We start from the raw sequence: 15,249 nt of genomic DNA, 5'->3' as shown, positions 1-15,249 counted from the left end.
CATTTGACAAGCAATCTCACTTTATAAATAAGTGTAGCATTAGCACTTGAATGTTTTTTGTGACTATGGCATTATTATACTTTATCTGGTTTGCAGAGTGCTGTTGCATTGTCTTTTTTCTTTATGTTTCTAGCCATGGCAGCGTGCACCTGCGCATTGGTATGTGCTGACTAACCCCCTTTTTTTGCAGATCCATAATGGAAACACTCATTAGTATTCTCTTTTGTGGTAAAAAAAAGTGTGTCTTATGGAGTGAATAATATGTCAATTTGTATGGAAGCGTAAAAAGAAACATAAAAAAAAATACACAGGAGCCTACATGTCCGTAAAGAAGTAGCGGTGCACTGGTTCATGAAGGCAGCGGTAACAGGCAGTCAGCACGGAGTGGTGGGGGGAAAATGCCACTCAGCGGTGTGGGAATTTTTCATCAAGCCGCCGAAGGATGATCAGCATGGCCCACTCTGTGACTGGCCACTGTGTTGACTCCTCATGCGATTCCCACCCTCACCACTCTGTGACTGACCACCGTTGACTCCTCATGCTGTTGCCATCTCACCGCTTTGTCACTGGGCCACTGTGTTGACTCCTCATGCGGTTTCCATCCTACCCACTCTATGACTGGGCCACTGTTGTCCCTGTTTGGCCTTGTTGACATCACCATTTATTTTACCCTTCTTCTGATCTGTCAGAAGGACGGATCCTGTCTTTGGAGCAACCGTAAGGCCTGTTTCACACAGTCACTATTTTGCATCAGGATATGCCCATGAATTGGAAGCCAAAAGCAGGAGTTGTTACAAAACACAAAAGACATGCAAACTTTCCAATCACGTTTAATCTCTGGTTTTGGATCCACTTTTTTTGGCCTTAGCAATACTGATGGATTACTGACCAAATGCTGTCCATGTGAAGGCAGATGCTCAGTAGACAGGATCTGTTTTTTGGGGGTTGTTCTTATGACGGATCAGAGGAAGGGAAAAATAATCAGTGACGTCAACACAAACTTACTGCTCACACCCTCTTCACTCTGTCAGGGGCTCTACTTGTATAAGCGTTTAATAGAACAGGTTCTGTACAAGTCTATGTGGTGGAATCAGCGGATGACGGTGTAAAAGGAGTGCGCTCTTTCACGCTACAGTAGGATCTTAGACCTCTGCATGGTTCTTCATACCAGTCGCTAACATTGACCTGTAAGGCTTAGTTCACACTGCAGTTATTTGGTCAGTAACTGACCAAATAAGTGAAGTGTGGACTGATTCTAAGGCCCCTTGCAAACGAGCGTGTCCGGATTAGGTCCAGATGCGTTGCATCTGCGATCAGGTAAAATCATGCGAGTAGGTACGCAATTGCAGTCAGTTTTGTCTGCAATTGCGTTCCGATGTTCAGTTTTTATCGCGAGGGTGCAATGCGTTTTGCACGCGCGTGATAAAAATCTGACTGTGGTACCCAGACCCGAACCCGGACTTCTTCACTGAAGTTCGGGTTAGGTGTTCTGTATATTTTATTATTTTCCCTTAGAAATCTTCTATCTTCAATCAGCAGGACCTGCGCTGACGTCACCGTGCTCACCACGTGCTGAGTGCGATTACGTAATCAAAGGTCCTTTGGCAGGTCCTGAAAGAAGAAGAAAGAAGATGATGCCGGCTGCGCGAACAACAGGATGAGGTGAGTTAATTTTTTTTAATTTTTTAACCCCTAAAGCCACATTTTAGTAAGCATTCTGTATTAAGAATGCTATTATTTTCGATTATAACGATGTTATAAGGGAAAATAATACAGTAAATTGACTTTTATCAATTTACTTACATCATCTCCTAGCAACTATGCGTGAAAATCGCACCGCATCCGCACTTGCTTGCGGATGCTTGTGATTTTCACGCAGACCCATTCATTTCTATGGGGCCTGCGTTGAGTGAAAAACGCAGGATATGGAACATACTGCGATTTTCACGCAACGCACAAGTGATGCGTGAAAATCACCGCTCATCTGCACAACCCCATTGAAGTGAATGGGTCTGGATTCAGTGCGGGTGCAATGCGTTCACCTCACGACGCCTGTCCTGAGCAACGCCTGTCATGTGCTTGTCATAATGACTCACAGTATTGTTTCACTACCACAGTAGACTCCCGATGCGTGTTTCTGCAATGCACAGTGTTCTACACCACTATACAGTTTCCCCCTAATAAAACTAAAAAAATATATTAAAAATCCCTGTGTTATGTAATAAAAAGCTGCAAAAGTTACTTTGGTAGTCCAAAAAATAAAATTTTGAAGTGTCTGAACCACGAGTACTAAATCACAAAAAATTGACTGGTCATTAAGGCCCTTTCAGGCCTGGTCATTAAAGGATTAACCAATAAGTGCTTTCCTGGCTATTAAGGCCTCATACACATGACCGTGCCATTTTTTTTGGTCCGCAGGACACCAGCCATGTGTGTTCTGAATTTTGCAGAACGAAGTAACGGATGCAGACCGCACATGGAGTGCTGTCGGCATCTTTTGCGGCCCTGTTGAAGTGATTGGGTCCACATCCAAGCCACAATAAAAATGTGGCTCATATGCGGACTAAAACAATGGCCGTGTGCATGAGCCTTCAGGGAAATTGCTTACTGGTTATTGCAGGGCACCTACAGTATATCTGGGGGTGCAGGAGGTGGTAATAACCAGTGAGCGCCATCCTCTGCAGTGAAGTAAAGCACTCATTAGTGAATAGGAGGCAGGAAGGAAATGTCGCCACTTAAAGGAGTTTCATTGGCTGGAGAGGTAAAAGTGACTCTGCCAATAGCCAGCCTGAAGTAAATAGCACCAGGAGGCCCAGCACAGGGGAGTGTAAAATGTCACCCAAGAAAGTAACAGACGCTTTTGGACCCTGCTCCCTCTTCTGCTGTGCTGGTACCTCTGTGCGACCACCGCCTCTTCCACCGAACTAGACAGGTCACTCGCATGTCTTTGATTCCATGTGGGGTCTAGTATCTCATCATCCTCCACATCATCTTCCACCCACTCTTTACCCCTGCACTTCTTGTCGGTCTGCAGACTGCAGAAAGCCGCAGCAGTTGGCACTTGTGTTTTGTCATCATCAGAGAAGTGCTGCAGTGGTCTTCCAATGTCCTCATCCTGAAACATAAGTGGTTGTCCCAGGCTATGAGCTGTGCGCTACGATTGGCCAGCGCTGCAGCAAGGGACAACCCTAATACAAAATCTCCGCCCCGTACAACAGAGGGAGCTTCACACACCGGAGCCTATACCGGGCGAACGGAGCGGCACCCAGACATACTAGTAAGTGCAGGGGGACCCCTGGGCGCCGCTCTGCCCACTGATATAGTTAGTTTTTCGTTTTTAAACTAGTTAAAGTCCTCTTTAAAGACCCGTGACGGACATGTATTTCACATGGTGATCGGGCGAGTGCAAGAGCTGCACCTGCCCGATCAGCGGCATGGGTCCGGCAGTCACTGATAGCCGGACCCCTGCTGCATGCGCCGGCATCGGTGAAATCACTGATGCCAGCGCATTAACTCTTGATGCGCCGCTGCGTACGATGTCGGGTGGGGATCGGAGCTGCCTTCGGGTCCCCGTGCTGCTGTGACGGGGACCCACTACCAGGGAAGGCAGCGCGATGCCTTTCTTAGGCATCGGGGCTGCCCTCCGGAGGATCAGGCCCCCAAAAGTTGAAGTCCCAAAGTGGGACAAAGAATAAAGTAAAATAAAACTTGAAAAAAATGCAGGGAAAGCATAGAGAGGAATCATTCCACAGCATTTATGTAGAACAGTGTTCAGTAGGGGAGGATACTGACTGGGTAATAGGAACAATCCTATTACACCTTGCTGCACTGACTGGGGATCCAAATTACCATTAAACAGCTATGTCATTCCAGCAAACCGTTCTTATTATTGGGGTGCAAGTGCTGTTTGATACAGCCATTAACACGGTTTATTACAAGGAAATATTTCTACAGTACGTCTTATTTGCCCTTGTGCGTGCAATTATATGTTAAGCCCTTTTTGCCGTGTATTAGTGGCAGAATAAAAATATATTTGCAGTCCAGTGTTGCACTTATCTGTCGAAAAGCCTTTTGTGTAGTGGAAAAGTAGAAACAAATTAGGTCCTAATTGCCATTCATTGGTACAGTGATATATTCTGAAGCCCTGTTTGCCATGTATTAGTGGCGAAATAAAAATACATTCACTGTCCAGCATTACGCTTATCTGTTGAAAAGCCTTTAGTGTTGTGTAAAAGAAGAAATAAATACGGCCTAATTGCCCTTGTGCGGAGCAGTGATATACTCAAAAGCCCAATTTGCCATGTATTAGTGGCGAAATTAAAATATATTTGCCATCCAGCGTTGCACTTATCTGTTGAAAAGCCTTTTGTGTAGTGTAAAAATTGAAAAAGATTAGGGCCTAATTGCTGTTCAGCAGTACAGTGATATATTTTAAAGCCCTGTTTGCCATGTATTAGTGGCAAAATAAAAATATATTCACAGTCCAGCGTTGCACTTATCTGTTGAAAAGCCTTTTGTGTAGTATAAAATAGAAAAAAAAAATTAGGGCCTAATTGTCATTCAGTGGTGCAGTGATATATTCTTAAGCCCTATTTGCCATGAATTAGTGAAGAAATTAAAATATATTCGCCGTCCAGCGTTGCACTTATCTGTTAAAAAACCTTTTGCGTTGTGTAAAAGTAGAAAAAAAATTTGGGCCTAATTGCATTTGTGCGGTGCAGTGATATACTCTAAAGCCCAGTTTGCCATGTATTAGTGGCGAAATTAAATTATATTCGCCATCCAGCGTTGCACTTCTCTGTTAAAAAACTTTTGTCGTGTAAAAGTAGAAAAAAATTAGGGTGTAATTGCCCTTGTGTGGTGCAGTGATATAATCAAAAGCCAAGTTTGCTGTGTATTAGTGGTGAGATAAAAATATATTCACTGGCCAGCGTTGCACTTATTTGTTGAAAAGCCTTTTGTGTAGTGTAAAAATAGAAAAAAATTAGGGCATTATTGCTGTTCAGCGGTGCAGTGATGTATTCTACAGCCCAGTTTGCCGTGTAATAGTGGCAAAATAAAAATATATTTACCGTCCAGCGTTGCACTTATCTGTTGAAAAGCCTTTTGTGTATGTAAAGATAGAAAAATATTAGGGCCTAATTGCCGTTCAGTGGTGCAGTAATATATTCTATAGCCATGTTTGCCATATATTAGTGGCGAAATTAAAATATATTCTCCGTCCAGCGTTTCACTTATCTGTTGAAAAGTCTTTTGTGTAGTGTAAAAATAGAAAAAAAAATGAGGGCCTAATTGCTGATCAGTGCTGCGGTGATGTATTCTACAGCCCAGTTTGCCATGTATTAGTGGTAAAATAAAAATATATTTGCCATCCAGCGCTGCACTTATCTGATGAAAAGTATTTTGTGTAGTGTAAAAATAGAAAGAAATTAGGGCCTAATTGCCGTTCAGCGGTGCACTTATATGTGGTGTAGCTCTTTTTTCCGTTATGGACCTAATTACGTAGAAAAAAGCAAGAGCCGTACGCTCACCTGGCTGTGATATGAAGTTAAGCATCCAAATAAAGCAGAGGAAAAGTCCAGCTTCCAAACAATCATGGCAACTTTATTATTTCAGTGCATTAAAAACCAAAAAGACAGTCCATGTCTACGCATTTCAGATTTAGTGATGTTGATCCTTATTCATTTACCTAATTACGTAGTGGTGAAATTTTTTATGTGAAACTGGCTATTTTTGGGAAAATTGATGGGTTATTGTAGACTTTCTTCTGTATTAGCCAAATTCCATGATCCTTTCATTGGTGAATTTTGTTTCGAACATGTTTTCTTCAGGAAATTGATGGGTGATTGTAGACCTCCTTTTGCTGTATGGACCGAATTACATCATTGTGGGTCCAGCAGTAAACATAATGAAGACGCTGATGACAACACACCAGCAGACTTTGCCTTTACCATCGATTCACAATTAAATCAAGCAGCTTCAGTAAGTTGAAAACATTCATGTGTTTTTTATCTGCTGCATCAGCATTCGATCTCCACAGCACACAAGACATAACAGGAGAGCCTCTACTTTGGAGTCCAAGTTCAGTTTCTTAAGATCAGGAGTTCCATCAGAATTGTGCATAATATTCTTGCTCCCTGTGCTAAACTATAACAAAAGGACTCCTTAGGCAAAAGAAAAATATATTCGTCGTTCAGCTTTGCACTTATATGTTGAAAAGCCTTGTGTAGTGTAAAAGTCGAAAAAATTAAGGGCCTACTTGCCGTTATATGTGGTAAAGCCCTTTTTGCGGTGAAATTTTTTAAGTGACACAGGCTTTTTTCGGGAAAATTTATGGGTGATTGTACAACTCGTTTTGCGGTATGGAACGAATTACTTATTGGTGAAAATTTTTATGTTACTCTGGCTCTTTTTCGAAAAATGTATGGGTCATTGTACAACTCCTTTTTCAGTATGGACCGAACTACTTAGTGGTGAAATTCTTTGTGTGATACAGGCTTTCTTTCGGAAAATTTATGGGTGATTGTACAACTCCTTTTGCGGTATGGAACAAATTACTTATTGGTGAAATTTTTTATGTGACTGCCTTTTTTTCGGAAAATTTATGGGTGATTGTACAACTCCTTTTGCGGTATGGAACAAATTACTTATTGGTGAAATTTTTTATGTGACTGCCTTTTTTTCGGAAAATGTATGGGTGATTGTACAACTCCTTTTTCGGTATGGACCAAATTACTTATTGGTGAAATTGTTTATCTGACACTGGCTTTCTTTCGGAAAATATATGGGTGATTGTACACCTCTTTTTACAGTATGGACCAAACTACTTAGTGGTGAAAATCTTTATGTGATACAGGCTTTCTTTGGGAAAATGTATGGGTGATTGTACACCTCCTTTTGCGGTATGGACTGAACTACTTAGTGGTGAAAATCTTTATGTGATACAGGCTTTCTTTGGGAAAATGTATGGATGATTGTACACCTCTTTTTGCGGTATGGACCAAAATACTTATTGGTGAAATTTTTTATGTGCGTGCATATTCGAAAATCGAATTTTTATCGTGAATATCGGCACTTCGAGAATTCGCAAATATTTAGAATATAGTGCCATATATTCATAATGACAAATATTATTTATTTATTTTTTTAACACATTATACACATCAGGTGATCATCACTCCCTTCTTCTAGCTTGTGGGCCAATGAGAAGGCTTTGTCACAGCTTAGCAACATCCCTAGCAACCAATAGAAAAGTTGCCTACCCCACGCTGGTATTACGGGCATGTTACGCGAATAACACATTGCCTATTTTTGTAATCAAGAATATGATCTCGTATTCGCTAATTCACGAATATATGACGAATATTCTACAAAATATTTTTGAAATATCGCAAATTCTAATATTGCCCCTGCCGCTCATCACCAGTGACACTGACTTTTTTTTGGAAAATGTATGGGTGATTGTACACCTCCTTTTGCGGTATGGACCAAATTACGTAGTGATGAAATTTGTTATTTGAAACTGGCTTTTTTGGGAGAAAATTTATGGGTGACTGTACACCTCCTTTTGCTGTTTTGGGCTGAATTATGCAGTGGTAAAATTTTTAATTTCAAAGCAAACTCCACTGCTTTGTATCCCTTGTGAAGTAAATGTCTCCAACTATGCCCCTCGCGTGATTTACACCAAATACATTATTTTCATGTAGAGATCCAATAATTATGTTGGATGCATGTAGTGTATGCAAGCCATGTACGACCCTTCTCATCACTCTTATTCTATTCTGTACCTGGTTTGCCTGGTCGAACTGAGTCACACAGGGAAGGAACTGCTCTGAGTCCTTCAGCAAGAAATCGAATCCCCGCGACAACTGAAAATCGGAACCATGGTGACCGACAACGGGAAGAACATGGTGTCAGTGCTGCATCAAGGAGGGCTGAGCCAAGCACCCTGCATGGCACATGTGTTTAATCTGGTCGTCAAGCGGTTCCTGAAGTCTTTGACCCATCTGCAAGACATCCTAACAATGACCAGGAAACTGTGCATGCACTTCAGCCACTCGTACACCACAAAACACACCCTCCTTGACCTGCAGCGGCAGAACGGCATCCCCCAACACAGGGAGATATGCAATGTTTCCACTTGTTTTAATTCCACCCTCCATATGTTGTACCGACTATACAAACAGAGAAAGTCCATAAACGATTTCTTGATGATCCAAGCAGACAGGAGTACTCCCCTGTGTAACTTTGATGTCAGCCAGTGGCAGCTCATGCGTGACACCTGCCGTTTGCTCAGGCCCTTTGAGGAGGCCAAGTTATTTGTCAGTCGCTGGGACTACGGGATGAACAATATCATTCCACTGCTTCATGTCCTGGAACAGATGCTGGTAAATCTGGCTGGTCAGCGGACTGGGGACGTGGCACCTAGAAGGATGGCTGCAGAGTTTGATACATTTGTCTGTGAAGATCTCTGTTTACAGTCAGTGAACGGGAACATCATTATCGCAAGGATATGCAAACAACAACCGATGGGAGCAGTCATTTTCACAGCTCGAGGTATCCTCCTGGAAGCTTAAACCTCTGCACGTCGATGGTCTGCACTGCGAAGCTTGTCTAAAAGAAAAATCCCGCAGTGCACCCCCTTGTAGGAAACTCTTGATCCGGCACAGGCTGCTTTGCTCCTTCAAAAACAATGGACTCTGCACAGCATGACACCGATGTATAATTTCTTATACACCAGAATGAAAGAGTATTCCAAGGACCTGTTTGCCCACATAGCTGCCGAGAAGCAGAAAAGTCTTGCCATTGAAGTGGTCTCAGAGCTTAACCTATAAGCAAAATTTTCCTGTTTACCTGGACTCAAAGGAAAGGACAGGGATCCACTGGCTCATACAGATTTCATCGAAGCCTCCACTCACCAAGGCAAGCACAGAGGACTGGATTGTGTGGACAGGTTGGTTCTGCGGGATGTACACAGAGGACGATCTATTGGAGGTGTTACCAAAGACATTTACTTGCCTCCCACTCTTCCTGTATAACAGCTCTGAGGCGCTCACGGCTATCGTAGGGACGTGGTTCCAAAGAAACTTTGACTGTTGTTTCGGTAGCTGGTGATCACTTCTCAGGACCTTACATGACTAGCAGCGATGTGGACCGGGTATGACGTGTCTGGATCATTATCTGCCACAGAGCTTGTTTTCTCTGTGCCCATTGAACCTCGCATGGACATTTCTTATGCCATCAACACAGAGGACTTCAAGACTTTATGGAATGATATATATAAATCAAAGGACGAGTTCACATTGGAGGAAGTGGACAATTTATTCCAATGTCTTTACTAGCAGTTCTTCAGACACTTTTGAATCCACTTATCAGCAACCCAGTTCGTCAAGATGACGGCATCTGTGGCATCAGCGGCTTTTGTGAAGGAAAAGTGAAGTTCCTCAGTAAGAACTACCTAATCTGAGTGCTGGGATTCATCACGGAGCTGGCCATCAATAACATCCAATATTGAACACATGGACGACTCTTACATGTCTTAGACATGATCCCTGCAGTGCTTAATACATGTTATACTGCGGATTACCGTTCTGTTACAGAGGCTGTGAGACCTGCACTTACTAAGGCTTATTTCTGAAGATTTTTGCGTGTTGCCTGTACCAACCAGTTACCTTTCAGCTGTGATTGCGTAGCCTGCACTGTTGGAATTACCTGGAGTCGGCGCGTTTGCTGGACTGTCCTCCAGTTCTCAGCCATAACCCCATATATTTCATGATCAATATGTGATCAATATGTATTACCATCGTGGTCACCCTGACACTTTTTTTCCCAATTTCTCTTTTCTCTCGTTTCTCAAAATCTTGTGGTTTTGCCCCTTCTGTGTGGTATTTTAGGTGTTTTAAATTAATGTCCTATTTGTTAAATAAACCTTGTTTTTTCTCCCCAATAAAAAAAGAAAAGAAAAAGAATTGCCTTGGTAGCCAAAAGCAGGAGTGGGTACAAAACACAGAAAACATGCAAATATTACGTTCACGTATCATCTCTGTTTTGGATCCACTCCTGTTTTTTTTTTGGGCATTAGAGATACTGATGGATTACTGACCAAATGCTGACCGAGTGAAGGCAGATGCTCAACAGACGTTTTTTGTGGGTTTTATGTTCTGACGGATCAGAGGAAAATAATCAGTGACGTCAACACAAACTTACTGCTGACACCCAACCTTACTGCTGACATCCTCTCCACTCTGTCGGGGGTCGCTCTACTTGTATAAGTGTTTAATAGAACAGGTTCTGTAGACATCTATGTGGAATCAGCTGACGATGGTGTAAAAGGAGTGACGTGCTTCTTCTTGGCGCTAACATCAACCTGTAAGGCTGAATTCATACTTGAGTTATTTGGTCAGTTTTGGCCCCGTGACTGCCCAAATAAGTAAGGTGTGCAGTGATTCTAAGAGCGACGCCTGTCATCTGCATGTCATACTGACTCACAGTATTGTTTCACTACCACTGCAGACTCCCTATGCGTGTTACTGCAAGGCACAGTGTTCTACACCACTATAAAGGCTCTCTGCAGGCAGGAAATAGCTGTTTTTTAACAGAATTCGCTGTGATTAAATTCTGATCAAACCAAATTTTCCCCCAAAAAATTGGCGAACCGGCTAATCAAACTTTTTCGAAATTCGCTTATCTCTAATTAGTATGTTACACAATATTTTAACCATTCTGCATTGGTTTCTTGCCTCCATCAGGCCATAACATGTTTGGAGAGTTAAAAAATTACACATCAGCTAAATTCTATATATCTTCATTCTCTGTGACAGAAAATGGGATAAACATACTCATAATTTTAATTCTGTTGGGTTATTTGCTGATTCTGGCTGGTAATCTTTTCATTATTTCATTGGTATGCCTTAACCCTCATCTTCATAGGTCTATGTACTTTTTCCTTTCCAATCTGTCAGTAGTGGACATCTTATATGTCTCTACAACACTCCCCAAACTACTGTACATATCTTACACTGGCGACCATTTTGTTTCTTATATAGCTTGTATTGCCCAGTTATATCTCTATGTGTTTTTTGGCGATACAGAGAGCTTCCTATTGGTGTCCATGGCCATTGACCGGTATGTGGCAATTTGCTTTCCTCTACATTACTCTCTCATTATGAGTAAAAAAGCTTGTATATTATTGGTATTCTCTACATGGCTTATGGGCTCCTTGAATTCTTTCATTCTTACTTATTTTGTATGTAGCTTGAATTTTTTTGATTTTGTTGAAATTCAAAACTTCTTCTGTGAACTTAAAGCCATTTTTATTGTATCATCAAGTGACATCACATTATTTAGGAAATTGATTGTAGTCGATGGAATGTTCATTGGATCTATCCCCGTTCTACTCATTTTTACTTCCTATGCCTGCATCATTAGGACCATCCTAAAAATTCAATCCCCAACTGGACGATGGAAGACTTTCTCAAGCTGTACATCACATATAACAATTGTAGTGCTGTATTATGGTCCAGCCATGGCCTTGTACATGCAATATTCTGAAGCAAATTCCCAAGACACTATTTTATCAGTGATATTTGTTACTTTGGTTCCATTGTTTAATCCTCTGGTATATTCTTTGAGGAATGATGACTTTCTAAAAGCCATTAAAAAAGTGACTCATGGCTAAAAGAACCAAAAACAACTGAATTGAAGACACTTATAATGTCACAAAGGGCATTCCAAAGCACCTTGGGACAATTATTAAATTGGGGGTGGGGGTGTAGAGATGTAAAGATAGAACTGGTTTTAGTGCCACCTTCAAAAAATGTGTCCCATTATAATTACTATACATGTACAAAATTCTTAATAATATCTCCATAAAATGGGTAGTTGTCAACCCTATACACCAGGCACGTGAATACTCCACTGATCAGATTAGAGAATGAACAACTGTTAAACTACATGGTGTCAGGAATATAGCCTGCAATGCTGTGAGATGGCCGCATATTCTCTAAAGCTCCTGAAGTTTCTCAGGCATGGACTAGAGCAAGAATCCTCAAAACAGCTAAATACAAAGTCAAAGAACAGTCAGCTACGCTTAGACAACCAAAAATTCAATAAGACATGAAAAGATTTTTTAAAAATCAACACACTTCCCCAGATGGGAAAGGCAAGTTGGTGCCAAAGAACCTGACTCAAGTACTCTCTCGGGTCCTTAACCTGAAGAGGACCCTCGCCGTACATGTACGGCGCTGGTGGATGTGACTTAAGGACCAGCGCCCTACATGTACCGGCGTATTAACCCCTTGTATGCCACTGTCAAAGCTGATCATGGCATGCAGAGGGTTTGTGGAGGGTACAGGTGCCCTCCTCATCTCCATCGGGTCCCCGCGCTGCAGTGACGGGGACCTGATAGCAGAGAAGGTAGCCCGATGCCTTCTACGGAAGCCTGTGAGATACAGCTCTTTAGGCTGGGTCTCACAGGCAGGCTGTCAGCATAAAATCTCACAGTCAATGCATTACAATACATGATTTATTGTGATGCATTGCAGAGGGGATCAGACCCCAGAAGCTGAAGTCCCAGAGTGGGACAAAAATAAAACATATAAAAAAGTAAAAAAGAAAAAGTGTTTTTCATAAAAAAATTAAGTTTCAAGTAAAAAAATAAAATAAAATTTCCCAAAACACATAAAATTGTAAAAAAAAGAATTGAAAGAAAAGAAAACCAGACATATTGGGTATTGTCACGTTCGTATTGACTCGCTCTAAAAATATCGCATGACTTACCCCCCTCACTTGAATGCCGTAGAAAAAATAAAATAAAAACTGTGCTAAAAAAAAGGCATATGCCCCCAAAAATATGACCAATTATACCGTCATCTCATCCCGCAAAAAATGAGCCCCTACATAAAACAATCGGGCAAAAAATAAAAAAAAACTATGGCTCTCAGAATATGGAAACACTAAAACATGATTTTTTTGTTTCAAAAATGCTTTTATTGTGTTAAAAGTGAAAAAATAAAAAAGTAGACATATTAGGTATCTTTGTGTCTGTAACAACCAGGTCTATTAAAATATCACATGACCTAACCCCTTAGGTGAACACCGTAAAAAATAAATAAAATAAAAATGGTGTAAAAAAAAAACATTTTTTTGTCACCTTAGGGCTTGTTCACATCAGCGTTCAGTCCTCCGTTCGGCTTTCCGTTATGACTTGCGTCGGTTTCAAAATTGAAACGGATTCATTTATAACGGAACGTAACGGACATATTTTGCTATGTTTTTAAACGGATACCATCTAACGGATACGTTAATAAACAGATTAAAAATGTCAGTTAAATGTCCGTTCAATCCGTTTAGTTACTCAGGTAACGGATCCGTTTTTTTTTTTCCAGTTGTCCCTCCCCTATCTGCATGCTATATAAAAATGGTGCTATATTGTGACATCCAATTGCTGGAAGAGGAACAATGCTGCCCGCTCATGTCCTTTTTTCTGTGGACTATATGATATGGAAACTTCGAAAGATGTGAATGTCATCCATGAAAAGGAGACGGCGATATTGGGTGCATCCCATTACATCATGCCGAATGACACGAGGTGTTTATTCGACCCTTTATCAAGAACTCAGAAAACACCCTGTAAAATTTGCAGAATATCTCCGTGTAAGTGTCGCAAGCTTTGATGACCTTTCCCAACGTTTACGTCGCCAATTGAGACGGAAGGATACGAAATTTCGTCGAAGTGTAACTCCAGAAGAACGACTCATGGTCACTCTGCGGTATGTATGGTACAACTTTCCATTATTGCTTCTACTGTGTTTCAGAGGCCTTTTTGTTTTGATTATTATTGTGAGTATATGATTAATCTCAAGAGACAACTTTTTATATATAGTAGTTACCTAAAATAGGTAAATGCATCCAAATTTTATACCATTTTCCGTTAGGTAATGTTGATCTGTTTGCTGTGAAGGATCTTGAATTAATGCTTGTGGGACAATCCGAAAAGTTGTTTTGCTGCAGTTTTTTTCTTGCGAATAGTATTTGTGTAACAATTATGTTAAATTTTTTTTTATTTTTTTGTAGTTTTCTGGCTAGTGGTGAAAGTTTTTTCAGTCTTCATTTTCAGTTTCGACTAGGAAAATCTACAATATCTTACATTGTTAAAGATACCTGCCGGACAATTTGGAATCTTCTGCGTGAAGAATTTCTTCCCCATCCTACTTGCCAACAGTGGATCAGCATAGCCGACAAGTTTTATGAGGTGACACAGTTTCCCAATTGTATTGGTGCAGTGGATGGGAAGCATGTGAGGGTCTTGAAGCCCCCACGTAGTGGATCCTCCTTTTTTAACTATAAAAAGTATTTTTCTGTGATCTTAATGGCAATTGTAGATGCAAATTACAAATTTGTGGCTGTTGATATTGGAGCTTTTGGACGAACAAATGACTCACGTGTTTTTAAAAATTCTAATATGGGAAGAAGGCTGTACTCCGGAAGCTTTGGTATACCAGAGCCCCGGCCTTTACCAGGTACTACAAACCCTGCTCTTCCATTTGTTCTAGTCGGAGATGAAGCTTTCCAAATGTGTGGAAATTTACTGAAGCCATATGCCAGCCGTGGTCTAGACTATCGCAAAAGAGTGTTCAATTACAGACTGACTCGCGCAAGAAGAATGGTCGAGTGTGCTTTTGGCATATTGACTGCAAAATGGCGAATATTCACTCGTGCCATACAATTGAAAACAGATACTGTGGATGATGTCATAAAAGCATGTGTTGTGTTGCACAATTATGTACTGACCAAAGAGCCTTTGCCTACGGAGCCACTGTCATTAAATCCACCAGGAGATCACATAGAAACTGGCCCAAGATCAACAGTTGCTGTGAGTCGCATGCGCGATCAATTTGCAGAATATTTCATTTCTTCAGCTGGATCTGTGCTTTGGCAGGATGAACATATTTGAACTTATATATTCCTGCGATGTTCTTCCAAAAAAAAAATATATTCTCTATTGTTTGTTACTGTTTGTTTATTAAATATGTACAGTTGAAAGTTGTAATTTGTTATGTACATAATAGTTTATTTTATTGTTTGTTCTTATTATATTGTTGTTTATTGTTGAGACAACCATGATCTATCGGTCTACCTACATGTATTGCCTTCTAATTCAGCAAAAGGTAAGCTATGCCTCTCCAACCATCTCCATATCCCTTGTTTGTCGTTTTGAGTCTTGACTGTATTAAAACCACTGACACAAGT

General features: G+C 41.0%; 1 protein-coding gene and 1 pseudogene across 1 annotated transcript; both read left to right on the top strand.

Moving 5' to 3' along the window:
• The first annotated feature begins 8,512 nt into the window (after window positions 1-8,512).
• On the top strand, window positions 8,513-9,514 carry LOC120987947 (annotated as a pseudogene).
• Window positions 9,515-13,578: 4,064 nt separating this feature from the next.
• On the top strand, window positions 13,579-14,953 carry LOC120987931 (protein ALP1-like). Its single transcript, XM_040415918.1, has 2 exons — window positions 13,579-13,769; window positions 14,074-14,953. The coding sequence occupies exons 1-2, from the start codon at window positions 13,579-13,581 to the stop codon at window positions 14,951-14,953; spliced, it is 1,071 nt and encodes a 356-aa protein (XP_040271852.1).
• The last annotated feature ends 296 nt before the right edge of the window (window positions 14,954-15,249 follow it).

This window comes from Bufo bufo, chromosome 1 (genome assembly GCF_905171765.1).
Source record: "Bufo bufo chromosome 1, aBufBuf1.1, whole genome shotgun sequence".
NCBI lineage: Eukaryota > Metazoa > Chordata > Amphibia > Anura > Bufonidae > Bufo > Bufo bufo.
The sequence above is the reverse complement of the archived record's forward strand: the minus strand, read 5'-3'. Positions and strand labels throughout refer to the sequence as shown.

Excerpts from the sequence above, each read along its gene's own strand:
- LOC120987931 (XM_040415918.1), top strand. The coding sequence starts at position 13,579 with ATGACACGAGGTGTTTATTCGACCCTTTATCAAGAACTCAGAAAACAC. Across the intron at positions 13,770-14,073 it reads CGACTCATGGTCACTCTGCG|TTTTCTGGCTAGTGGTGAAA; the intron begins GTATGTATGGTA and ends ATTTTTTTGTAG.